This window comes from Ranitomeya imitator, chromosome 1 (genome assembly GCF_032444005.1).
Source record: "Ranitomeya imitator isolate aRanImi1 chromosome 1, aRanImi1.pri, whole genome shotgun sequence".
Taxonomy (NCBI): Eukaryota; Metazoa; Chordata; class Amphibia; order Anura; family Dendrobatidae; genus Ranitomeya; species Ranitomeya imitator.
Window position 1 is genome coordinate 406,583,335 of NC_091282.1, and position 27,709 is coordinate 406,611,043.

Consider the following 27,709-nt stretch of genomic DNA (forward strand, 5'->3'; position numbering starts at 1 on the left):
ACGATATGTGTGTTATGTGGGGGGCTCATACTGTATATAGGGGGCTCAAACTGAATATAGGGAGCTTAATGTATACTGAGGCTATGTGGTTCGGCTCATACTGTATATAGGAGGCAAAGTATGTAAGGGGTCGTACTGTATATAGGACTATGTTGGGGCTCATACTGCATACAAGGGTGCTATGTGGGGGCTTGTGCTGTATACAAGGGGGCAATGTGAGGACTCAGTGTATAAAGGAGGCTGTGTGGGGGCTCATACCGCATAGGTGGGCTTTGTGGGTACTCATACTCTATAAAAGAAGCCAAATATGTAAGGGTCCATCCTGTGTATAGGGAGCTATGTTGGGGCTTATACTGTATACAAGGAGGCTATGTGGGGGTTCACACTGTATACAAGGCAGCTGTGGGGATCATTGTATATAGGAGGCTGTGTGGTACTCATCTTGTATATAGGGGGCTTGTACTGTACACAAGGAGGCTATGTGGGGGCTTATACTGCATACAAGGCGGCTATGTGGGGGATCATACTGTATACAAGGAGGCTATGTGAGGACTCAGTTTATCTAGGAGGCTATGTGGGGGCTCATACTGTTTATTGGAGGGTATGTGGTGGCCAATACTGTACATAGAGACTATGTGGGGGCTCATAGTGTATTTAGGGAGCTATGTGGGAATCATACTGTATATAAGAGACTGTAAGAGGTTAAAACTGTATATAGACTACTCATCCTGTATATACAAGGCTATGCAGCGCTCACTCCCTATATAGCAGTTATGTGAAGGCTCAATGTATATAGGAAGGTTAAGTGGGGGCTCACACAGCATGTACAGGGGGCTATGTGCAGGCTCATACAGTATATAGGGTCAGCACGGTGGCTCAGTAGTTAGCACTGCTGTATTGCAGCGCTGGGGTCCTGGGCTGAAATCCCACCCAGGACAACATCTGCAAGGAGTTTGTATGTTCTCTCCGTGTTTGCGTGGGTTTCCTCCGGGTTCTCTAGTTTCCTCCCACATTCCAAAGACATACTGATAGGGAATGTAGATTGTGAGACAGCGATGTCTGTACAGTGCTGTGGAATATGATGGCGCTATATAAGTGAGATAAATAGGGGAGATCCGCATTTCTAATCCTGCTCAATACTCAGTGATACAATTATAATATTGAGCAGAATTCATTTCACGGTCGCGTCACCCTCGGGAAGTGATTCCTCTGCCCACAGACAGGGGGCAGAGTAGAGGACCGCGACTCCCCTCTCGGAACATGCAGACACGACCGGATGGCCTGAGCGTGCATGTGTACATGTGCATGTGGACGGAAGGCGCGGTATCTCCCAGGTGAGCGGGCACACACGGTTATGTATCTACCGGCCAATTGTGAGGCGATCTGCTCGTCTCTGAGCGCTCGGGGTAATGGCGGATAATCGCTGCCGATCAGCGCAGTAATGGCGGATGACGCGGGACCGCACAGCACTCACCCGCTGCTCACGCGGCGCCAGCAGAGCAGCACACAATCACAGGGCCGCAGGCTGCGCGCGGAATATCGCGAGATTTCTCCCCTCCCCCACCTATTGTCTTGGCAACCGGCTCGTTGGACTGCGCTTTATAACATGCGGTTCTGAATTGTTCCTGCGTTGCCATTAGCCACACACGTTACACGGTGTGACGCCCGTTACCGGCCGCCGTGTCACCCAGTACTGCCCGTCCCTGAGCATACGACCCCCGCCGTGTGCGGCGTACGTGCGCCACATTACTAGGCGCCGCTTTCATTTTCTTCGACGTCTTGCCAGGATTTTCATCCAACCAAGCTTGTATCGCACAGTGCCCTGTTGGAAGAGGTAGGCGGGGTTACCATTGATTGGCTTCTTCCCCAGCCAATCCAGTGTGTTCGCTTAGTGAGCGTCCAATCGCAGTCGGAGAGCAGAGCTGCACACTTAGCAGTTCTGTAGGTTGCACCCCGTGTGGTTTCGTCTTGTGCTTCGGCCGCGCTAGTGGAGGGAGCTCGGGAGCGGCGGAGGAGCGAGGTAAAGCGAGCCCGGCATGGGCGCAGTGTGGACGCAGGGTTCGCTATGGCGGCTCTGGACCGCGTTGTGAGGGCGGGGAAGAGGTTTATTAGAGACTGCGTCACTGTTAGCGGGGATAGTGGCCGGTAATCTGACGCAGGGCGGCGGATACTGAGCCGTGACCGGGCTTGGTGTCATATATACAGGCTTCGTAGCGGGGCGTTTTCCGTTGTCTGCACGGGCCTGAGGTGACGTCATGGAGAGCGGTGCCGCCGTTACCGGGCATACGCAGCCCATCCCCCCGTGCCGCCTTTATATACTCTGCCGCGGGCTTGTGACGGTTTATAGTGCGGGCGGGGTCGGGTGTGACGGGCAGTATCAGGCGGGCTTTGTGTGGCTCGCAGCCGCCATGCTGTCTGCCCGTCTTCTCTCACTCACAAAATGGCTGGTGGCGGAAGCTTGCGGCCGAGGGGCGGGGCCGCTGTGGCCGGTGTCCTGAAGACAAAGGCGGGAGCGGAGCGGCGTGCTTTGTCCCCGCCGGCCTGAAGCCGCGTGTCGGGCCTCGCCTTTGTCTCGGTGGGTCTCATCCACGCCATGTATTCAGGTCACATGACCTCCCCTAGGAGCCCTTATATGACTGCTCGTCCAAGATGGAGGCCCCGCGCTTGTTCGTCCATAGGTCCTGATTCCGCCTTCAGGTCTGAGCTCACAGAGCACCAGGATGCTGAAATCCTCCGCCACACTCTGCAGGCACGGATCCACTTTGGGTGGGGATAATGTGCTCTTACCATCGTGCTCTACATAAGGCTTGTATAGAGCCAGGTAGCACATGCGCAACCTATGGGATTGGCTGCAGAAAGCAGATTACTGAGCAGTACTTGTGTATTTCCAGGAATTCACGCTGAACTCCATGGGTCCAGAGCCCTGTTATTGGGGTCCTGGTGTTCAGCAATAAGCAATTGCTAATTTGTAATGAACCCTATAGCGTGCAGCCCTGGCCGTAGCCTTTAGCGTGCAGCCCTGGCCGTAGCCTTTAGCGTGCAGCCCTGGCCGTAGCCTTTAGCGTGCAGCCCTGGCCGTAGCCTTTAGCGTGCAGCCCTGGCCGTAGCCTTTAGCGTGCCCGCTCCGAAACGTGTACGCGAGTTACAGGTCAATGTATTTTAAATGCGCCAGGTGTAAATATGGCCACAGATGTCTATTTTACTTATATAGCGCCATTAATTCCTCGGCGCTTTACATACATCGGAACTATCCCCATTGGGGATCACAATCTAGATTACTATCAGTATGTCTTTGAAGTGCTTGAGGAAACCAGAGAAAGCCCAGTGCAAACACAGGGAGAGCATAGACTCCTTGCAGATGTTGTCCTTGGTGGGATATGAGTCCAGCGCTGCTAGTGATTGAGTGAACATTCTCGGATAAGCTGTTATCTGAGCATGCTCAGGTGCTGAGTGACTTTGGCGTGCTCAAATAGTATGTTTGAGTTCCGACTGTCGAACAGCTGCAAGGCATGCAGCCGAGGGAACTTGAACATACTATTCGAGCATGCCAGTCACTCAGTACCCAAGCATGCTCAGATAACAGCTTATCTGAGGATGTTCACTCATCACTAGTACTAACCACTGAGCCACCGTGCTGCCCTGATCATGTTAGTGAGACTGCCTGACCATCTAATGTGTATGGTGGTTGTTTGGACTTTACCCCATCTGGTGAAGTGTTGGGGCATATTAGATAGGTTCCCTTTAAAATCCGTTTCCCCCAAAATCGAGGGTGAGCTAAGCCCACCGGCATCAGGGGCTTGTCTACAGCATTCTGTAATGCTGTAGATAAGCCCCCCTGATGTATCCTGAAAGATGAGGAAAAAGAGGTTAGATTATACTCACCCAGGGGAGGTTCCGCTGCGGTCCGGGGCCTCCCATCTTCTTATGATGACGTCCTCTTGTCTTCACGCTGCGGTTCCGGCGCAGGCGTACTTTGCCCTGTTGAGGGCAGAGCAAAGTACTGCACTGTGCAGGTGCTGGGCCTCTCTGCCCTTTCCCGGTGCCTGCGCGCTGCAGTAATTTGCCCTGCCCTCAACAGGGCAGACAAAGTACGCCGCAGCGTGAAGACAAGCGGACGTCATCCTATGAAGACGGGAGGCCCCGGACCGCGACACCGATCGGACCGCCCATGGGTGAGTATATTCTAACCTCTTTTTCTTATCTACAGCATTACTGAATGCTGTAGATAAGCCCCTGATGCCGGTGGGTTTAGCTCACCTTTGAATTTGGGGGTGACAGGTTCCCTTTAACATTTATTTTACTATATAGTGGCATTAGTTTTAAAATGCTTTTTAGACATTATGGTCAAAGTCCCCTTTGAGCCTCACGATCTTAAATTCCCAATGTGGAAGGAAAGAAACCCATGCAATCACAGGGAGAACATACAAACGCCAGGCAAATGTTATTGTTGATAGGATTTGCACTTGGGGACCCCAGCTCTTAAAGGAAACAGTGCTAGCTACCTTGCTGCTATATCTGATTCTTTGGTTCCCAAGAGAGATGGGGGGGGGGGGGGGGGTTTCTTGCAGCGACCCTTTCCCTATTGAGAACACATGCACATTGGGCTGAGCCAAGCCTTATGAGCTGAAAGGAATAGTTTTCTAAGTCTTATGGGCAAACTATCGCTTGATCTTTCTAATTTCAGATCATGTTGGCACCTTTTTTTTTTTTTTTTATAAGCAACTTCTTACAGGTTCACAACTGTGTTAACAGTTCTTCTAGGTTCTCAGTCATGTTAGCAGTTTTTTTATCCTCTTCAAGAGTACCAGCCATGTTTGCCGATCTTGTTGTATAGGCGGCTTCCATGTTTTCCACCATGTTAGCAGCTCTTGTATAGATGGCGGCTTCTAGATTCTCCATCATGTTCGCATGTTCTTGTTGTATAGGCACGTCTTCTAGGCTTGCCACTGTGTTGTTAAAAAATACTTCTAGGTTCTCACAATGTTGCTAGCAGCTCTTCTAGGTTCCCTGCTATGTTAGTTGCTCTTGTATAGGCAGCTTCCTTTAGGCTCACTGTACCCTTCTGATTATTGGTGTGTGGCACCGATTGGTTGCAGCAGTCAGACTTGCAAATGACTTGTTTTGTTCAGGCAGGCTCTCATAGGTCAGTGTGCTAGAGAGGAGTCATCACTTTGTCCCTCCCCCTACCATTCCTGTCTTATAACCTGCATGGCCTCCGTTGGCTTTTCTCGCCTTGATCAGCAGCAGTATGCGTGTTACCAGGACCTCAATGATGATCTTCTCTTTTGACTGTTGTCTCTACACAGATAGCTGCCACCACCTTATTAGTCTATTGAATGAAGATGGAGACAGAGCAGGAAGAGGTTGAATTCACTAACACAGAGACCAACGGTGAGAGGCTTCCTTGCACTGTGTTGCCCCTTTTGTATTTTTGAAGTGGTAGCTGCTTGATTTATTAAAATCTTTGTATGTTAGTTGCCTGCTGATTCTAATCAAATTGATTTTATGTAGGAAAACGTCCAGCAGAAGACATGGAGGAAGAACAGGCTTTCAAGAGATCCCGAAACACCGATATGATGGTTGAATTGCGTATTCTGCTCCAGAGTAAAGTAGGTTCACTGTCCAGCAGACGGCCAGAGAACTTCTTATGCAGATGTACATCCTGCTGTAAGACTTGGGTGCTGTTGTAGCAGTCGCTAATGTCTTGTATTTTCTGTCTCTTCAGAATGCTGGCGCAGTTATTGGAAAAGGAGGAAAAAATATAAAAGCTCTTCGGACAGACGTGAGTGTTTTAAAGCAAATCCCCGATCGTGCTTCTGTTTTTTTAATAATGTTAGGGTATCTACAACATCCAGGCAGTCCATTCTAGGCTTGTGGAGGGGTATTAGAAACAGTAGATTTTGGACACTTGGCTATAGAATGTGTAGTTTTCAGCATGATTAGTATAGCTTAATGTGAAATTTTCTGTAGATTAATAACATAACTTTAATGGTTCGTACAGTGCCTAAGTGGGTTGACTCGTGATTAGACACTTGCATAATACTACTGGTGCCTTCCTCAAGCTGACCTAGCACCATGTGCCTTATACTTTTTTTTTTAAATTATTTCTATTTCACAATTCACCTTACATTGCAAGTGAAATTTTAAGTGGAGTACTTTCACTTGTATATTTTCCCTTAGCTCATTTTTGCGTTGATTTGAGAGCTGTTTTCAGTCTGCTCAGATCCTTCATATTATGAGGGAATGTGTCTATACCCACGAGTCAGCCTGCTACCATTGTTTAATGTCAGATTACCTACCTTAGAATTGAATTGCAGTCAGCATTTAGAAGTTAATATGCCTTAATACCATTACTTTAATTGAAAATTGAGTCCAGTTTGTATTAAATTAAAATGTATTGCTTTTCCCCCCCTTTTCCCTCTCCTTGTTTTTTTTGGCCACCTATCTCCGTTGCCCATGTACTGGATCGTCTTACCCCTGCGTTGCCCATCATGATGGCCCATCTACCCCTGAACGCCCATGTGAAAACCCTGGTTGGCTATGCCCAAAAATGTGCTCGTTGCCCAACGTGCATTATTCCTGACATCTTCCGATTGAATGCCCATGCCCAATGCCAACATCCACGAACGCCAATGACCAATGCAGTACAATTCCAGTGTTTCAGTCCCAGACAGCAGTGGCCCCGAGCGGTATGTCCCAAAAGTTTATGCCTCACTGCCTGATTAGAAAGAGAAATGTGTTATAACCTGCCTTTTAATATGATTAGTTTCCCCTACATAGTGTTATTTTCTGTCTTGTTTTCCCATTGATTATTTATTTATTTATTTATATATATTTTTTGTATTTCCTTTCATCTTTTTTCGCTGATCTTTACATAAGTTAGTCTTTGGAGCCACTAATTTCCATGTACAAGGGAGCAAACATCGCTTCAAGAGTTGCATATTTCCACACTGTACAGTTGTTTTCTGAGTGGTTTCTGTCTGTGGCCCGCCTGATTCCTGCAGCATTGCTTGTTTCATTGTCTTCTATTCCTTTCCTAATTAGGCGCTAACTCTTAATCACTTTCACTTCACGTTTCTGTTGCTTATTGTCATTTTAATTTTTTTTTTCTCCAACGCTCATTGATATTTCCAGTTTTCTGAAGGTGTTTCATCTTTAAGTATCCACCAATTGCATTTTCCAACTCTCCCTGTAGTTTGCCAGTTTCATTCAGATAGTGAGGGTGTCCTGAATTAGTGGTGACGGGGAATGTGATCGTTCACTTGTTTCCAGTTCTGTGCCTCTTTTATGCCCGCTTTATCTAAATCCTTCCAGAATCCCTTTCCCTCACCAGCATCTAAACGTTTACTGCCCAGTCACATTCAACTGAAGGAAATTTTTTTTTAAAAGAAATAAAAGCACATTTGCATGTGTACATCTTTAAATAGCAGTTATATGTACATCTTAGCATCCTTATCTCACTATAGATGTGAAAGATATACTAACATCTTGTTTTTTTCCTATGTCGTGTCTGTCATGCAGTATTTTAAGTATCAGTGCAGACATTGAAACAATTGGTGAAATCCTGAAGAAAATCATTCCTACGTTAGAAGAGGTATGTCTGGCCTTTTAGTTCTAATAACAACTTATCATAGAGATTTTAGTAAAATTGTTTCATTCTTTGTAGTACCAGCATTATAAGGGAAATGACTTTGACTGTGAGTTGAGGCTCCTTATCCACCAGTCCCTGGCAGGAGGCATTATTGGTGTCAAAGGTGCAAAGATCAAGGAACTTCGAGAGGTATATAGCAGCTTTTTGTGGTGGCTGTGTGTAGGTATATTTTCGTCTTTTCCTACACTCACTCCACGAGTTGACTTTTCCAGAACACACAGACTACAATTAAGCTATTCCAGGAGTGTTGCCCCCATTCGACAGATCGTGTTGTGCTTATTGGAGGAAAACCAGATAGAGTGGTTGAGTGCATCAAAGTCATCCTCGACCTCATATCTGAGGTATGCATAACTTGTTTATGGGCGGTGGTTTTTTTTTTGTTTTTTTTTTTTTTTAACGTGTCTTTAGTTCTTAATCTAATATATCATACTTTTTCAGTCTCCAATCAAAGGCCGAGCACAACCCTATGATCCCAACTTCTATGATGAAACATATGATTATGGTGGCTTCACTATGATGTTTGATGACAGACGAGGGCGTCCTATGGGTTTCCCCATGCATGCTAGAGGTGGTTTTGATCGGATGCCTCCAGGAGTGGGTGGCCGTCCAATGCCTCAGTCAAGAAGAGATTATGATGATATGAGCCCAAGGAGGGGGCCTCTCCCACCTCCTCCGGGTCGTGGAGGTAGAGGTGGCAGTAGAGCTCGCAATCTTCCACTTCCACCACCCCCACCACCAAGAGGAGGGTAAGAATCTTACATTGTTGGTATTGTACTGCTGTTTTTGGATTGTGATTTCCATGGCTGCCTACTGACATCTGCTTTGTTTATACTTAGAACTTTTGATTTTAATTCTAGTGATCGGCGAGGGAGACCTGACCATTATGATGGGATGGTAGGTGTCTTGGTATATTTTGTCTCTTAATTTTTGCAAGTTTGGGGGGTAGGGGGTTCTATCTTGGTTCACTCTGTTTTGCCTAACATTTGTTACATTTCTTTCTAGGTTTTGTAGATCTATATATATCTCATTTAGTTTTAAAAAAAAAAATCTTTTAGTAAGATTTTTTTTTTTCTATTTACTACATGTGGACAAATATATAATTCTAATTGTACTACTGCATGAAAGTAATCAGTCGGACATGTTTTAAGAGATTTACAACTGGCTTGATTTTGTAAATGACCTGATTTCTGTTCTTCTTCCCCAGGGTGGCTCTGGATATGGTAAGTGTCATTGTTTTTCCACCCTCACACTCAATCCTTTATATTGCTCACATGTTTGTGTGGGTACCATCATTAACCATTGTATTTTTTGTTTCAAGGTCGGGGTTCTTATGGAGATATAGGGGGCCCTGTTATAACTACTCAAGTCACTATTCCAAAAGATGTAAGTATTCACTATTTAATATGGTAAATCTTTATATTACCACACTTAATTGTCACTTCTGCTTTAGATTATAAGTACTTAATATTCTTATTCTTGTATATTTTTTTTTTTTTAGTTGGCAGGCTCTATCATTGGAAAGGGAGGTCAAAGGATCAAACAAATTCGCCATGAATCGGGTGCATCTATCAAAATTGATGAACCTTTGGAAGGGTCAGATGATCGAATCATCACAATTATAGGCACCCAAGACCAGATACAGAATGCACAATATTTGCTTCAGAACAGGCAAGTAGTTGGCACTTTATCATGCATGGGTCTAAGACTAAACTCTTACAAAGGTGTCTGTAAGCTGTGTACTATCTAACTCCTTTTTTTTCCCCTTTTCAGATTTTCTGACTTTCATTTTCTTTCTTTTTTAAAATATATTACTAAAAACTGAGATGCTTTAAAACTAATTCTGCTTAACCAAATTAACAGCTCAACTCTGTCGTGAAACGACTGCAAACGATCTGTAAAAAAGGAACATTTTGTATTAATGTGCCTGTAGATATATTAGAAGAAATCAGTGGATGTTGGTTTAGTTCTGTGTGGAAGACTAGTGATTTTGTTGTTTTTAGATAACAGCATTGACAACAAATCGCGGTCTGCCATATGGCACAGACCATGCCTCTACAGGACAAGTTACAGTCGTTTTGATTGGATCCTGTAATGCAGCGTTTCACATCTCTTCTATTTACTAACCACTACTTTTAATTTTTCCTTTAAATCTGCCTAGCTGTAGCATGTTTGGGGTTATTTGCTTCCTAATTATCACTAACCTGCAGATTAATCATGCCTTTTTATTAACTTGTGTGCTAGCCTCGTTTTCTCTTTGAGTTGATAACGTCTTTTATTTCTGTAAGGTTTATGCGCTTACAGGTTCTAATGCGAGATTTTCTTTTTTTTATAGTGTGAAGCAGTATTCTGAAGATTATGCTTATGGGTTTTGACTTCTAAACATTGAGAGGCACATGCTCAAGGGTTCTAATGTAAGGTTCTCTTTTTTTATAGTGTGAAGCAGTATTCTGGCAAGTTTTTCTAAGACTAGTGAAGAATGAAGGAATCCTGCATCTTTTTTTTTTCTTTATCTTCGCTTCTGATTAAAAAACAAAACAAAAATAATAAAAACGTTCCTCTGCTTCATAGGTGTAATACATTAAGATGTAGCAAGTAACTGGTGGTTGATATTTATTGATCTAGCGCCTTAACTATGAAAGGTGTTCCACATAGTGCAGTTTGGGATCAGGTGCAGAATGAGTGGTGTACTTTTTAAAAGAACTTTTCATTGTCATATTAAACTTGTGGGTGGTTAACATGTTTCTATATATGTCGAGGAAGGGCCATGGTTACCACTATCTACCATGAGCAGTGAAAATTACTTTATTAATGTAGTGAGCTGTAGGGTTCGTTAGTAATTTACTATTTGTAGACATAATAATGATTTCCCTTAATTGTGACTTTCCCCACTTTTTTTTTTTTTTTTTTTTTTTTAAGGTTAGAGTTTTGTTTTTGTTTTTAAGTTAAATAAAGCACAAATGCCATTTTTGGTTTTTTTCCAGGACTCTTAACAGACCACATTAATGATGAAGAAGAAAGTGTACAGTGAGCAGTGATGAAATTTAGTTCTCCTTTGCACTTGATCTTGTTTTACAATTATTTCTATTCTCACAATAAAAAAAACTTAAGGAAACTACGTTCCATGTTGTGTTTTATCAAATATTTTCAAATCTAAATGGGTATTTAAGTCAGTACTTGATTGGAAAATTGGTCATAAAGCAGACTTTATCTATTAACATTTTTTTTCTCATCTTGTAGTACATTTTTATTATTAATCTCTCTCTTAGGCTATATGCACACGTTCAGGATTTCTTGCACAAATTTCCTTTAAAAAACCTGACATTTTTCACAAGAAATCTGCATGCGTTTTTTGCCCGTTTTTGATGCGTTTTTTTTTTTTTTTTTTTGCAGATTTTACCGGACATTTTCCAATGTACTATATAGTTGGAAATCCGCAAAATTAATGAACATGCTGCGTTTTTTACCGCGATGTGGTTTTTTTTCCACAAAAAAAAACGCATCGTGCACAAAAATGGCAGAATTCATTCTAAATGATGGGATGCATAATTGTAGCGAAAAATCAGCAACGCGTGCACACAGCCTTATAGTTTATGCTAGCTTTTTTTTTTCCACACATTATTTCCTCGACTATTGTCGATAGTTTTACAATCCTAAAATTTTATCTCCCCATTTGGATTTGAAAAATTAGCTGAGCTTGTTTTTTCACAAGTGCGAGTAGCTCTTTTTTTGCCACTGCCCCGGTACAGCTTTCATCTTTGGAGAGTATGCACGATACAAGCTATCACTGAAGTTTTAGTAGAAGACAGCTCGTTTTAGTTAATAGTTTAGCTTACAAAGCTAGAACGAAGTTTTGCTTTATTCTTCAGAGTTAGCAGTAGTGGTTAATCTTACATGGTTTTTCTGGCAATCTGCATGAGAACAGCAGTGTGATAATGTTACACTTCGAAGGGTTTGCCTGATTATCGGTAACTGCACAGTAGAGATTGTCTTAAGTTCTTTATGTCCTGCTTGGGTTCAGCCAGCTGCTATGTTTTTACTGTTTTATATATGAGGAACAAAATGTGAATTTCTTTTTCAGGCATAAGTGGATTCCAAAATATTTTGTTTAGGACAGCTCCAATGAGAAAAACAAACAAAACCTGGAATGCTTTCTTCCCCCCCATTGTTTCGTTGCTTTTGGATTACAAACCAAGATCTGGATCACCGGATGCATTTATTAGTAGCCAGCAGCACACAGCGAAGAATACCCCACCTCCAAGAGAATTGTACAAGATTAGTAAAGATGAATGAATATATCTGCTTTCTGTTTTAAAAGGTTTTTTTTCCTTTTTGTTTTCTAAATTCAGTTATTACATGGAGAATAAAACTCCTCTTAAGCATGTCTGTGCAAATCCTATTGGGATAATTGTTAATATTTGAAAAACAGATAAGTTTGGGTTTTTCAGTTTTATTTTTCTTGTTTATTCTAATTGTCCAAATTTCAAGGCTGTTTTCTTTTATCTGCATTGTCTGTTTAGAATTGGGGGATTGTGTTCAATGTGCCGATTGTACACATTGCTGTTTTTATCACTTTTACATTGGTATGTTGTAACTGAAGTTAGTCTCTTGTGTTTGTGTATTGAGATGATCAGCTGTGCGCTCAGTTTTTATCAATAATTAAAGTTTAAAGGATTTTTTTTTTTCATTCTTTAGATGTAGCTAATTGAATAGTGAAACTTTTATTTAACTAAACAAACATTTGAAATGGCCATTGTCTTTTGCAATTTGTTGAGTCCTACTAGCCAATTATAGATGTTGGCTTTACTTAGAAGTTAAACCTGGGTGCTTATTTCATCACTTGTTAGGTTCCCATTTATTTGGTATGCAAATAAAAGATTTTACATTTGCACCAATCTTTCATGGCAACTGGAAAGAAATGATTTAGCAAATGCTAAATACCTCACATCAGAAACTGTAAGGCATTACCTGCATATTTTGGGATGTTCGTGTTTAGCAGAGTAGATCCTTTTGTCGTTTGCAGAATTCTCCCTCCCTCCTTAGTAGCGTTATTCTTCAATTAACGGTTTGCTATTAAAGGGAACCCGTTACTAAGGAAAAAGTGAAATCTTCGGGCAGCATATTCCAGAGCAGGGGGTTCAGAGTACATTGACTTGAGTTCTGTGAGATGACTCTGTATAATATAACATAGATTTTAATCCTTTACACCTGCTTTTTTTGGACTACCCACTAAGCGGATCAGTGACTGACTGCTTTCTTCGTAGACATATGTAGAGATAGCTGCCAGTCACTAATCAGCCCGCTTACTGGATGTACATAATCTATTGAGCACTTGCTGCTCTAGAGCATAATGCCTGCGGAGATTGGACTGGTTGACAGATTACATAAGTTGAAAAGACCTAGGTCCAGTTCAACCTTAGGTTTCTTTGAAATATGTTGTGCACTAAAGTAGAAAAGGTGGGAATTTATTTGCAAGGCCTGGTCTAGTGGCCATGTTCTGAGTACCACCTCCTTGGGTCTTATTTTGTTTAGCCATCTTGGCATGATGTCACACTGCAAAAGGTGATGCCGTAAAGCTGGCTAATTAAGAGGGGCTGGAAATGGCAGTCGGGCTTGTGTCCAATGGCCATAGAATAATTACCTGAAGTGATTTGCCCCATCCCAGGTAAGAAATAGTTGTGGGGTTTTTGTTTTGTTTTTTAATAAAGCATATTTGGCAAGTTTTCAGCACATCCTACAGAATAATGGCTGCCATCAAAGGGCATACCTGCAGGATTAATTTTTAAATACACTTATCACACCCATACACATTAAGGTCAGTACAAGTTGCCAATTTGTGTGATTGGCTCATCTAATTTGAATGGAAGTTTCTATTTGTCTCCCAACAGATGAGAGGAATCAACAGTTTGACTTTTTAAATGCCCTATGTTGTATTGGGAGTGATAATCCACTTGCATATTTTATATATATATATATACCCTTACCCAATTAAGACATGATTTATTCAAGTGAAGCCTTATCCGGGGGATTTGAGTCATCATTCATTTGGCCATTGTGGGTACAGACACTTAACCCCTTTGACCAAGCCAAATTTTTAAAATCTGACGGTGTCACTTTGTGGTAATAGCTGGAACGCGTCAACATATCCTATTGATTCTGAGATTAGTTTGTTTTCATGACTCATTGTACTTTATGATGCCAAATTTAAGTGGATATGTTTTGCATTCAATTGAAAAAAAAAATCCGACATTTTACAAAATTTAACTGGCAATTTTCAGACTTAAAATGATTATTCCTTTAATCCAGATAGTCATACCCCACAAATGCATTAATAAATTACATTTCCCTCATGTCTGCTTTACAACATCACAATATGTAAAATGTTTTCTTTTGTTAGCATTTTAGAAGGTTAAACAATGTAGCAGTAATTTTTCCATTTTTTTTTTTTTTTTTTCAAGGAAATTTCCAAAACTTTTTTTTGGCACCTACAGGCCACTGTAACCGGCAGACTCTTAGGCCAATATTTGTTCATGAATTTCCATGGCAAACATCAGGACCACATGATCAAGATCTCAGGGTGTCTATGGGGTTAAAGAGGATGCCCCCCTCCCGCACTCTGTTAACCATCTAGATGCTGTAGTCATTATTGTGACAGCAGCATTTAAGGGGTTAAACAGCTATTGGTTGTACCAACACTGATCGTGGCTGATGCAGAAACTTGTCAGCTATAGTGTACAGCCGACAGCTGCTGGTTGTCACCTGTTGGGGGATGCTATTCTCTTATCCCAGGTCAGTACAAAGATTTATTTGTGGTCATTGAGGAGTTAACAGAATTCGGTTGCAGCTGTGGTTTTTTTTTTTTTAAATTCTCCCCCCATTCTATTGGCTAGAGCCTTGAAAAATATATTTGTATCTTGAAGAGCAAACAAATTTTAACAACCTAGGTCAGTGTTTTCTTCACAAGAATGTTTTGGGCTGTTACAACTGAATAGGTGCAGTTATTTCAGTCTGCACACAGTCAAGTCTAATTTAAAGCACTAAGGAAGAATTTTAGAATGCTTTACATGTCACTATACCAAGCTTCTTAGGCTTTGTGCACACGTTGCGGATTTTGCTGCGGATCTGCAGCTGTTTTTCATGCATTATACAGTGCCATGTAAACGTATGGAAAACAAAATTCGCAGTGCACATGCTGTGGGGAAAAAAAGTGCGGAAACGCAGCTGTTTTTTCCACAGCATGTCAATTCTTTGCAAATTCTGCAGCGGTTTACACCTGCTCCTCAATAGGAATTCACAGGTGTAAAACTGCAAGTTGAATCCGCACAAAAACGGCGGGTAATCCGCAGTGTGGTTTACTTGTGGATTTTACAAAAACTGTGGAAAAATCTGCACACCAATCTGCAACGTGTGCACATAGCCTTGGGGTATGTGCAGAAGTTCAGTAATTGGCAGCGCTTTGGACGTAGCACATGTCTGCTGTTGTCTATTGAACGCAGGTGATTCCACATGTGTTCTTTGAGCCGTGCGGAATCACTGCGTCCTATACATTCATTGTACAGGAGAAATGTATCTTGCCTAGACAGACATGCTGCGGTCTGTAAAGACACACCACATGTCTGTCTCCACAGGTAAACTGCGGGTGTCTGGAAACATTGGACATGGGATTTATTGAAATCTTATCCACTGTACTGTTAACATCTGGCCGCTGCGGGTTGGACACTGCACAAGTACACAGCATCCAACCCGCATAGTTAACTTACAGTCTGCACGTACACTTAAAGGCAAGAATGGTACATGTGGATCCTTAGAAGAGAAAGTTTTCCAGTGGTGCTTCTGTGCCAATACCGTTGACAATCGTGGGTCTATTTCTGTAGTGAACATAAAACCATGACCCCAGTTACAGTACCGCTGTAGCTAAATGGCTATGATGAAAAAAAAAATTGTGTATTACATTTTTTTTTACCACACAGTTTATAATATTATCACAGGAACTACAGTTTTGACAAGACAATGTGTAGTTATTTTGGGGGACAAAAAGTAATCTATTGGATGTTTTGGTTTTCCTTGTGTAACATTAATTTCACTGCTGTAGCCCTGCATTGTTGAGATATTGCCTATTACTATTAATGCAAACCACAATCTTAGTAACTATTAGGAACATCTTGCAGTATATGAATTGGTCTCAGAAATATTGTTTGGTCCCTCAACACATCCACAGGATAAAAATATGATCAGCAGTCTCAGAATTCTTCTACCCCCCCAATGAATTTACAGATCAGGTGATGTCTCAACACCACATACAACTCTATGAAAGGCTTTGGTAGTTGCATCAGGTGAGCTTGAGATAAAACCTCAAATATAAAAACCTTCTGGGCGTTTACTGACTGAGTACATATTAGAAATATGGCTTAGGCGAGACACTAGTCTAGATCTGTGTTTCTGAAGTCTAATTTTCAAGGCCTCAGACAGAAGATCGGAATTTCCCCGTTGCAAAGGTGATGGAATTATTAGCAAGGCATCAGAAATGATCACAGATTCTTTCTAAAGGATATCCTATCATGATTTGAGAAACACTGGGCTAAATCATTTTCATGAATAAACAAGGCAAAGGAAATAAAAAGACTGAATGCTTCTAGAAATAGAAGCATAATTCAAAGCTAAAGGAACACTGGCCGCGCACTATAGGTTATCATTATAGGTTATCAAGACTCGCTACACTCATCAGGAGGGCGTTAAACTAGAAGAAGAGGGGACGGGAAGAAAAACATTAGACTCGAACAAAGACGACCCAGGAAAACATACTCAGAAGGGAGGTAAGAACATTTCTAAAACAATCCACAGTGAGGAGATTGGAACAAAACAAAATCCTCTAAACTGCATGCTCGCAAACGCCAGAAGCCTGACAAACAAGATGGAAGAACTAGAAGCAGAAATATCTACAGGTAACTTTGACATAGTGGGAATAACCGAGACATGGTTAGATGAAAGCTATGACTGGGCAGTTAACTTACAGGGTTACAGTCTGTTTAGAAAGGATCGTAAAAATCGGAGAGGAGGAGGGGTTTGTCTCTATGTAAAGTCTTGTCTAAAGTCCACTTTAAGGGAGGATATTAGCGAAGGGAATGAGGATGTCGAGTCCATATGGGTTGAAATTCATGGAGGGAAAAATGGTAACAAAATTCTCATTGGGGTCTGTTACAAACCCCCAAATATAACAAAGCATGGAAAGTCTACTAAAGCAGATAGATGAAGCTGCAACCCATAATGAGGTCCTGGTTATGGGGGACTTTAACTACCCGGATATTAACTGGGAAACAGAAACCTGTGAAACCCATAAAGGCAACAGGTTTCTGCTAATAACCAAGAAAAATTATCTTTCACAATTGGTGCAGAATCCAACCAGAGGAGCAGCACTTTTAGACCTAATACTATCTAATAGACCTGACAGAATAACAAATCTGCAGGTGGTTGGGCATTTAGGAAATAGCGACCACAATATTGTGCAGTTTCACCTGTCTTTCACTAGGGGGACTTGTCAGGGAGTCACAAAAACATTGAACTTTAGGAAGGCAAAGTTTGAACAGCTTAGAGATGCCCTTAATCTGGTAGACTGGGACAATATCCTCAGAAATGAGAATACAGATAATAAATGGGAAATGTTTAAGAACATCCTAAATAGGCAGTGTAAGCGGTTTATACCTTGTGGGAATAAAAGGACTAGAAATAGGAAAAACCCAATGTGGCTAAACAAAGAAGTAAGACAGGCAATTAACAGTAAAAAGAAAGCATTTGCACTACTAAAGCAGGATGGCACCATTGAAGCTCTAAAAAACTATAGGGAGAAAAATACTTTATCTAAAAAACTAATTAAAGCTGCCAAAAAGGAAACAGAGAAGCACATTGCTAAGGAGAGTAAAACTAATCCCAAACTGTTCTTCAACTATATCAATAGTAAAAGAATAAAAACTGAAAATGTAGGCCCCTTAAAAAATAGTGAGGAAAGAATGGTTGTAGATGACGAGGAAAAAGCTAACATATTAAACACCTTCTTCTCCACGGTATTCACGGTGGAAAATGAAATGCTAGGTGAAATCCCAAGAAACAATGAAAACCCTATATTAAGAGTCACCAATCTAACCCAAGAAGAGGTGCGAAACCGGCTAAATAAGATTAAAATAGATAAATCTCCGGGTCCGGATGGCATACACCCACGAGTACTAAGAGAACTAAGTAATGTAATAGATAAACCATTATTTCTTATTTTTAGTGACTCTATAGCGACAGGGTCTGTTCCGCAGGACTGGCGCATAGCAAATGTGGTGCCAATATTCAAAAAGGGCTCTAAAAGTGAACCTGGAAATTATAGGCCAGTAAGTCTAACCTCTATTGTTGGTAAAATATTTGAAGGGTTTCTGAGGGATGTTATTCTGGATTATCTCAATGAGAATAACTGTTTAACTCCATATCAGCATGGGTTTATGAGAAATCGCTCCTGTCAAACCAATCTAATCAGTTTTTATGAAGAGGTAAGCTATAGACTGGACCACGGTGAGTCATTGGACGTGGTATATCTCGATTTTTCCAAAGCGTTTGATACCGTGCCGCACAAGAGGTTGGTACACAAAATGAGAATGCTTGGTCTGGGGGAAAATGTGTGTAAATGGGTTAGTAACTGGCTTAGTGATAGAAAGCAGAGGGTGGTTATAAATGGTATAGTCTCTAACTGGGTCGCTGTGACCAGTGGGATACCGCAGGGGTCAGTATTGGGACCTGTTCTCTTCAACATATTCATTAATGATCTGGTAGAAGGTTTACACAGTAAAATATCGATATTTGCAGATGATACAAAACTATGTAAAGCAGTTAATACAAGAGAAGATAGTATTCTGCTACAGATGGATCTGGATAAGTTGGAAACTTGGGCTGAAAGGTGGCAGATGAGGTTTAACAATGATAAATGTAAGGTTATACACATGGGAAGAGGGAATCAATATCACCATTACACACTGAACGGGAAACCACTGGGTAAATCTGACAGGGAGAAGGACTTGGGGATCCTAGTTAATGATAAACTTACCTGGAGCAGCCAGTGCCAGGCAGCAGCTGCCAAGGCAAACAGGATCATGGGGTGCATTAAAAGAGGTCTGGATACACATGATGAGAGCATTATACTGCCTCTGTACAAATCCCTAGTTAGACCGCACATGGAGTACTGTGTCCAGTTTTGGGCACCGGTGCTCAGGAAGGATATAATGGAACTAGAGAGAGTACAAAGGAGGGCAACAAAATTAATAAAGGGGATGGGAGAACTACAATACCCAGATAGATTAGCGAAATTAGGATTATTTAGTCTAGAAAAAAGACGACTGAGGGGCGATCTAATAACCATGTATAAGTATATAAGGGGACAATACAAATATCTCGCTGAGGATCTGTTTATACCAAGGAAGGTGACGGGCACAAGGGGGCATTCTTTGCGTCTGGAGGAGAGAAGGTTTTTCCACCAACATAGAAGAGGATTCTTTACTGTTAGGGCAGTGAGAATCTGGAATTGCTTGCCTGAGGAGGTGGTGATGGCGAACTCAGTCGAGGGGTTCAAGAGAGGCCTGGATGTCTTCCTGGAGCAGAACAATATTGTATCATACAATTATTAGGTTCTGTAGAAGGACGTAGATCTGGGGATTTATTATGATGGAATATAGGCTGAACTGGATGGACAAATGTCTTTTTTCGGCCTTACTATGTTACTATGTTATTGTTCATACTACACAATACACCAGACCTTTACCCAGGTGTAGGTCGTCTGAAGCATTTATATTCGCCACCATCTTGATATGTGGAATAACTTTAATGTCATGCCTATCAATAAAGCTATCCTATTGGAATTTTTGTTTATAGAGCTATGGTCCTCTGCTCAATGATAGGATGTAAATCTAATCACTGCACAACACCACATGTATAGAGTGCCCTCTATTTTCCTGTGGTTACCCCACTTGGACATGTTGGAAAAAGGAAGTGATCACTGACTGCTACCAAAAGGTTGACCAGGGAGGTGGTCAAAAACCCTTAAGTAACTGCAGAGACTTACAGCAAGGTTTGGTGGCAGCAGGTACTGAGGTTTTAAGTTGAACAGCAAAGTGCATACTAATCACTGATGGTCTCCATCCCAAAACTTCTAACCCAAAAGTACAAGAAAAGCACACTCCAACATGCACAAAAACATAAATAATCCATAGATGTTTGCAATAAAACAACTGCATTTTATAGGGCCTATAGATTAGCAATATGGCTGGAGGTATAATGGAGAAAGAATTGAACTGCTTTCAAGGAATTATGATGATGACTTGGTGCACCCTACAATGGTGGTGGCTCGTTGATGCCTACTGGACAGTATGGCAGTGTCTTTAGCACTGGAAACCTGCAACTTGTTGAGGTCAAGATGAATTCAATCAAGTACCTGGGAATCCCAGGAAAAGATCTTGTGACTTTTGTCTGGAATCTTGGATGCTACTGAACCTTCTAACAGGACAGTGATCCCAAATGTACTCAATTATTAATGAGGGTATGGTTTCAGAAGTCTTTGAAGATTCTACAGTCAGTTAATTTTAAAAAAAATATTTGGTGGCGTTTGAATAAGGCATTAGCAGTGCACAAACCAAGCATATTAGTGAACTGTTTGCCATTGCCCATAAGAAATGGCCTTCAATTCCTCAGGATCACTAGAAGAAGCTAGTGTTTAGCTGTGCATCATATTTGCAGCAGAATAGACAAAGGTGCTCTACTATGTACCAAAGACAAGTGTGATGAAGCGGTTGAGGTAGCAGTATTCATAAGATGACTTAAAAATATACAGTGGGGCAAAAAAGTATTTAGTCAGTCAGCAATAGTGCAAGTTCCACCACTTAAAAAGATAAGAGGCGTCTGTAATTTACATCATAGGTAGACCTCAACTATGGGAGACAAACTGAGAAAAAAAAATCCAGAAAATCACATTGTCTGTTTTTTTATCATTTTTTTTGCATATTATGGTGGAAAATAAGTATTTGGTCAGAAACAAACAATCAAGATTTCTGGCTCTCACAGACCTGTAACTTCTTCTTTAAGAGTCTCCTCTTTCCTCCACTCATTACCTGTAGTAATGGCACCTGTTTAAACTTGTTATCAGTATAAAAAGACACCTGTGCACACCCTCAAACAGTCTGACTCCAAACTCCACTATGGTGAAGACCAAAGAGCTGTCAAAGGACACCAGAAACAAAATTGTAGCCCTGCACCAGGCTGGGAAGACTTAATCTGCAATAGCCAACCATCTTGGAGTGAAGAAATCAACAGTGGGAGCAATAATTAGAAAATGGAAGACATACAAGACCACTGATAATCTCCCTCGATCTGGGGCTCCACGCAAAATCCCACCCCGTGGGGTCAGAATGATCACAAGAACGGTGAGCAAAAATCCCAGAACCACGCGGGGGGACATAGTGAATGAACTGCAGAGAGCTGGGACCAATGTAACAAGGCCTACCATAAGTAACACACTACGCCACCATGGACTCAGATCCTGCAGTGCCAGACGTGTCCCACTGCTTAAGCCAGTACATGTCCGGGCCCGTCTGAAGTTTACTAGAGAGCATTTGGATGATCCAGAGGAGTTTTGGGAGAATGTCCTATGGTCTGATGAAACCAAACTGGAACTGTTTGGTAGAAACACAACTTGTCATGTTTGGAGGAAAAAGAATACTGAGTTGCATCCATCAAACACCATACCTACTGGAAAGCATGGTGGTGGAAACATCATGCTTTGGGGCTGTTTCTCTGCAAAGGGCCCAGGACGACTGATCCGGGTACATGAAAGAATGAATGGGGCCATGTATCGTGAGATTTTGAGTGCAAACCTCCTTCCATCAGCAAGGGCATTGAAGATGAAACGTGGCTGGGTCTTTCAACATGACAATGATCCAAAGCACACCGCCAGGGCAACGAAGGAGTGGCTTCGTAAGAAGCATTTCAAGGTCCTGGAGTGGCCTAGCCAGTCTCCAGATCTCAACCCTATAGAAAACCTTTGGAGGGAGTTGAAAGTCCGTGTTGCCAAGCGAAAAGCCAAAAACATCACTGCTCTAGAGGAGATCTGCATGGAGGAATGGGCCAACATACCAACAACAGTGTGTGGCAACCTTGTGAAGACTTACAGAAAACATTTGACCTCTGTCATTGCCAACAAAGGATATATTACAAAGTATTGAGATGAAATTTTGTTTCTGACCAAATACTTATTTTCCACCATAATATGCAAATAAAATGTTAAAAAAACAGACAATGTGATTTTCTGGATTTTTTTTTCTCAGTTTGTCTCCCATAGTTGAGGTCTACCTATGATGTAAATTACAGACGCCTCTCATCTTTTTAAGTGGTGGAACTTGCACTATTGCTGACTGACTAAATACTTTTTTGCCCCACTGTATATATATATATGTGCATGTAGTATGAGTGTGTTAATATACTCACTGCCTTTGGGATTTAGTGCCATTCTGCTCCTAAGTGATGTCACTGCTCTGCAGACTCTTTGGGTCACACAATTCTTTGCATGAACTACAAAAATATTACCCAGGAATATAATGTGAAAGGCAAAACTTAGAACTCAAAGTAGCACCAAAAGACAAAGTATATACTGTGAGGGAAATAAGTACGTGATCCCTTGCTGATTTTGTAAGACATGAACAGTCTATAATTTTTAATTGTAGGTTAATTTTAACATTGAGAGATAGAATATTAAAATCCAGAAAATCACATTGTGTAAGTTATATAAATGTATTTGCATTTTGCAGTGAGAAATAAGTATTTGATCCCTCTGGCGGACAAGACTTACTACTTGGTGGCAAAACCCTTGTTTGCAAGCACAGCAGACATTTTTTGTAGTTGATGAGGTTTGCGCTCATGTCAGGAGGAAGTTTGGTCCACTCCTTTGCAGATCATCTGTAAATCATTAAGATTTTGAGGCTGTCGCTTGGCAACTTGTTGCTTTAACCCCTTTATCCCCAAGGTTGGTTTGCACGTTTATGACCAGGCCAATTTTTACAATTCTGACCATGTCCCTTTATGAGGTTATAACTCTGGAACTCGTCAACGGATCCCAGTGATTCTGACATTGTTTTCTCGTGACATATTGTACTTCATGATAGTGGTAAAATTTCTTTGAAATTACCTGCGTTTATTTGTGAAAAAACGGAAATTTGGCGAAAATTTTGCAATTTTCCAGCTTTGAATTTTTAGGCAATTAAATCACAGAGATATGTCAAACAAAATACTTAATAAGTAACATTTCCCACATGTCTACTTTACATCAGCACAATTTTGGAACCAAATTTTCTTTTTTGTTAGGGAGTTATAAGGGTTCAAAGTTGACCAGCAATTTCTCATTTTTACAACACCATTTTTTTTTAGAGACCACTTCTCATTTGAAGTCATTTTGAGGGGTCTATATGATAGAAAATACCCAAGTGTGACACCATTCTAAAAACTGCACCCCTCAAGGTGCTCAAAACCACACTCAAGAAGTTTATTAACACTTCAGGTGTTTCACAGGAATTTTAGGAATGTTTAAATAAAAATGAACATTTAACTTTTTCACAAAAAATTTACTTCAGCTCCAATTTGTTTTATTTTACCAAGGGTAACAGGAGAAAATGGACCCCAAAAGTTGTACAATTTGTCCTGAGTACACCGATACCCTATATGTGGGGGTAAACCACTGTTTGGGCGCATGACAGAGCTCGGAAGCGAAGGAGCGCCATTTGACTTTTCAATGCAAAATTGACTGGAATTGAGATGGGACGCCATGTTACGTTTGGAGAGCCACTGATGTGCCTAAACATTGAAACCCCCCACAAGTGACACCATTTTGGAAAGTAGACCCCCTAAGGAACTTATCTAGAGGTGTGGTGAGCACTTTGACCCACCAAGTGCTTCACAGAAGTTTATAATGCAGAACTGTAAAAATAAAAAATATTTTTTCACAAAAATTATCTTCGCCCCCAATTTTTTATTTTCCCAAGGGTAAGAGAAGAAATTGGACCCCAAAAGTTGTACAATTTGTCCTGAGTACGCTGATACCCCATATGTGGGGGTAAACTACTGTTTGGGCGGATGGGAGAGCTCGGAAGGGAAGGAGCGCCGTTTGACTTTTCAATGCAAAATTGACAGGAATTGAGATGGGACGCCATGTTGTGTTTGGAGAGCCACTGATGTGCCTAAACATTGAAACCCGCACAAGTGACACCATTTTGGAAAGTAGACCCCCTAAGGAACTTATCTAGAGGTGTGGTGAGCACTTTGACCCACCAAGTGCTTCACAGAAGTTTATAATGCAGAACCGTAAAAATAAAAAATATTTTTTCACAAAAATTATCTTCGCCCCCAATTTTTTATTTTCCCAAGGGTAAGAGAAGAAATTGGACCCCAAAAGTTGTACAATTTGTCCTGAGTACGCTGATACCCTATATGTGGGGGTAAACTACTGTTTGGGCGGATGGGAGAGCTCGGAAGGGAAGGAGCGCCGTTTGACTTTTCAATGCAAAATTGACAGGAATTGAGATGGGACGCCATGTTGTGTTTGGAGAGCCACTGATGTGCCTAAACATTGAAACCCGCACAAGTGACACCATTTTGGAAAGTAGACCCCCTAAGGAACTTATCTAGAGGTGTGGTGAGCACTTTGACCCACCAAGTGCTTCACAGAAGTTTATAATGCAGAACCGTAAAAATAAAAAATATTTTTTCACAAAAATTATCTTCGCCCCCAATTTTTTATTTTCCCAAGGGTAAGAGAAGAAATTGGACCCCAAAAGTTGTACAATTTGTCCTGAGTACGCTGATACCCTATATGTGGGGGTAAACTACTGTTTGGGCGGATGGGAGAGCTCGGAAGGGAAGGAGCGCCGTTTGACTTTTCAATGCAAAATTGACAGGAATTGAGATGGGACGCCATGTTGTGTTTGGAGAGCCACTGATGTGCCTAAACATTGAAACCCGCACAAGTGACACCATTTTGGAAAGTAGACCCCCTAAGGAACTTATCTAGAGGTGTGGTGAGCACTTTGACCCACCAAGTGCTTCACAGAAGTTTATAATGCAGAACCGTAAAAATAAAAAATCATATTTTTTCGCAAAAATTATCTTTTTGCCCCCAATTTTTTTTATTTTCCCAAGGGTAAGAGAAGAAATTGGACCCCAAAAGTTGTTGTACAATTTGTCCTCAGTATGCTGATACCCCATATGTTGGGGTAAACCACTGGGCGCATGGGAGAGCTTGGAAGGGAAGGAGCGCCGTTTGACTTTTCAAGGCAAAATTGACTGGAATTGAGATGGGACGCTGATGTGCCTAAACATTAAAACCCCCCACAAGTGACGCCATTTTGGAAAGTAGACCCCCTAAGGAACTTATCTAGATGTGTGGTGAGCACTTTGACCCACCAAGGGCTTTACAGAACTTTATAATGCATAGCCGTAAAAATGAAAAAAAAAAAAATTCCCACAAAAATTATTTTTTAGCCCCCAGTTTTGTATTTTCCCGAGGGTAACAGGAGAAATTGGACCCCGAAAGTTATTGTCCAATTTGTCCTGAGTACGCTGATACCCCATATGTTGGGGGGAACCACTGTTTGGGCACATGGGAGGGCACGGAAGGGAAGGAGCGCCATTTGGAATGCAGACTTAGATGGAATGGTCTGCAGGCGTCACATTCCATTTGCAGAGCCCCTAATGTACCTAAACAGTAGAAACCCCCCACAAGTGATACAATTTTGGAAAGTAGACCCCCTAAGGAACTCCTCTAGATGTGTTGGGAGAGCTTTGAACCCCCAAGTATTTCAGTACAGTTTATAATGCAGAGCCGTGAAAATAAAAAAATCTTTTTTTTTCCCACAAAAATTATTTTTTAGCCCCCAGTTTTGTATTTTCCCAAGGGTAACAGGAGAAATTGGACCCCAAAAGTTGTTGTCCAATTTGTCCTGAGTACGCTGATACCCCATATATTGGGGTAAACCCCTGTTTGGGCACACAGGAGAGCTCGGAAGGGAAGGAGCACTGTTTTACTTTTTCAACGCAGAATTGGCTGGCATTGAGATCAGACGCCATGTCGCATTTGGAGAGCCCCTGATGTGCCTAAGCAGTGGAAACCCCCCAATTATAACTGAAACCCTAATCCAAACACACCCCTAACCCTAATCCCAACGGTAACCCTAACCACACCTCTAACCCAGACACACCACTAATCCCAACCCTATTCCCAACCGTAAATGCAATCCAAACCCTAACTTTAGCCCCAACCCTAACTGTAGCCTTAACCCTAGCCCCAACCCTAATGGGAAAATGGAAATAAATACATTTTTTTAATTTTTCCCTAACTAGGGGTGATGAAGGGGGGTTTGATTTACTTTTATAGCGGGTTTTTTAGGGATTTTTATGATTGGCAGCCTTCACACACTGAAAGACGCTTTTTATTGCAAAAAATATTTTTTGCGTTACCACATTTTGAGAGCTATAATTTTTCCATATTTGAGTCCACAGAGTCATGTGAGGTCTTGTTTTTTGCGGGACGAGTTGACGTTTTTATTGTTAACATTTTTGGGCACATGACATTTTTTGATCGCTTTTTATTCCGATTTTTGTGAGGCAGAATGACCAAAAACCAGCTATTCATGAATTTCTTTTGGGGGAGGCGTTTATACCGTTTGGTAAAATTGATAAAGCAGTTTTATTCTTCGGGTCAGTACGATTACAGCGATACCTCATTTATATAATTTTTTTATGTTTTGGCGCTTTTATACGATAAAAACTATTTTATAGAAAAAATAATTATTTTTGCATCGCTTTATTCTGAGGACTATAACTTTTTTATTTTTTTGCTGATGATGCTGTATGGCAGCTCGTTTTTTGCGGGACAAGATGACGTTTTCAGCGGTACCATGGTTATTTATATGTGTCTTTTTGATCGCATGTTATTCCACTTTTTGTTCGGCGGTATGATAATAAAGCATTGTTTTTTGCCTCATTTTTTTTTTCTTACGGTGTTTACTGAACGGGTTAACTAGTGGGACAGTTTTATAGGTTGGGTCGTTACGAACGCGGCGATACTAAATATGTGTACTTTTATTGTTTGTTTTTTTTATTTAAAGAAATGTATGGGAATAATATTTTTTTTTCTTTATTTAGGAATTGTTATTTTTTTTTTTTTTTACACATGTGGAAATTTTTTTTTAAACTTTTTTACTTTGTCCCAGTGGGGGACATCACAGATCGCTGATCTGACAGTTTGCACAGCACTCTGTCAGATCAGCGATCTGACTTGCAGCACTGCAGGCTTACCAAGCGCCTGCTCTGAGCTGGCACTTGGTAAGCCACCTCCCTCCCTGCAGGACCCGGATGCCGCGGCCATTTTGGATCCGGGGCTGCTGCAGGGAGGAAGGTAAGAGACCCTCGCAGCAACGCGATCACATCGCGTTGCTGCGGGGGTCTCAGGGAAGCCCGCAGGGAGCCCCCTCCCTGCGCGATGCTTCCCTATACCGCCGACACACCGCAATCATGTTTGATCGTGGTGTGCCGGGGGCGGTCTGTGACCGCTCCTGGCAGATAGTGCCGGATGCCAGCTGCGATAGGCCCGTGAGCGCGGCCGATCGCGCTGGACGTATTATTCCGTCCTTGAGAAGTAAGGCCCACCCCACATGGACGGAATAGTACGTCCAAAGGCAGAAAGGGGTTAAAGGGACACTGTCACCTGAATTTGGAGGGAACAATCTTCAGCCATGGAGGCGGGGTTTTTGGGTGTTTGATTCACCCTTTCCTTACCCGCTGGCTGCATGCTGGCTGCAATATTGGATTGAAGTTCATTCTCTGTCCTCTGTAGTACATGCCTGCACAAGGCAATCTTGCCTTGTGCAGGCGTGTACTATGGAGGACAGAGAATGAACTTCAATCCAATATTGCAGCCAGCATGCAGCCAACGGGTAAAGAAAGGGTGAATCAAACACCCAAAAACCCCGCCTCCATGGCTGAAGATTGTTCCCTCCA

At 41.7% G+C, this 27,709-nt stretch overlaps 2 protein-coding genes across 13 annotated transcripts in view; one reads left to right on the top strand and one right to left on the bottom strand.

Moving 5' to 3' along the window:
• RMI1 (RecQ mediated genome instability 1) overlaps positions 1–1,577 on the bottom strand; it is a 23,588-nt gene extending 22,011 nt beyond the window's left edge. Inside the window, exon 1 of the mRNA XM_069762607.1 lies at positions 1,475–1,577. The gene's annotated coding sequence lies outside the window, so the exon portion shown is untranslated. The remainder of the gene's footprint in view (positions 1–1,474) is intronic.
• HNRNPK (heterogeneous nuclear ribonucleoprotein K) lies at positions 1,025–12,399 on the top strand. Of its 12 annotated transcripts, none has more exons than XM_069762683.1 (15): positions 1,025–1,334; positions 5,307–5,391; positions 5,512–5,609; positions 5,726–5,782; positions 6,646–6,689; positions 7,522–7,594; positions 7,667–7,780; positions 7,864–7,992; positions 8,090–8,397; positions 8,509–8,545; positions 8,856–8,871; positions 8,970–9,034; positions 9,150–9,319; positions 9,984–10,062; positions 11,730–12,399. In XM_069762683.1, the coding sequence occupies exons 2-14, from the start codon at positions 5,337–5,339 to the stop codon at positions 10,021–10,023; spliced, it is 1,206 nt and encodes a 401-aa protein (XP_069618784.1). In that variant the 5' UTR covers positions 1,025–1,334; positions 5,307–5,336; the 3' UTR covers positions 10,024–10,062; positions 11,730–12,399. The 12 variants fall into 12 exon arrangements, with proteins under 12 accessions (XP_069618784.1, XP_069618740.1, XP_069618747.1 ...); XM_069762639.1 differs by having other exon boundaries at positions 1,146–1,334; positions 8,488–8,545; XM_069762646.1 differs by lacking the exon at positions 1,025–1,334 and adding an exon at positions 1,567–1,834 and having other exon boundaries at positions 8,488–8,545.
• Positions 12,400–27,709: the final 15,310 nt, after the last annotated feature.

Coding starts and splice junctions, on each gene's coding strand:
- HNRNPK (XM_069762639.1), top strand. CDS start 5,337: ATGAAGATGGAGACAGAGCAGGAAGAGGTTGAATTCACTAACACAGAG. Junction 5,783..6,645: donor TAAAAGCTCTTCGGACAGAC/GTGAGTGTTTTA, acceptor TGACCAATGCAG/TACAATTCCAGTGTTTCAGT. Junction 6,690..7,521: donor GACAGCAGTGGCCCCGAGCG/GTATGTCCCAAA, acceptor TCTGTCATGCAG/TATTTTAAGTATCAGTGCAG.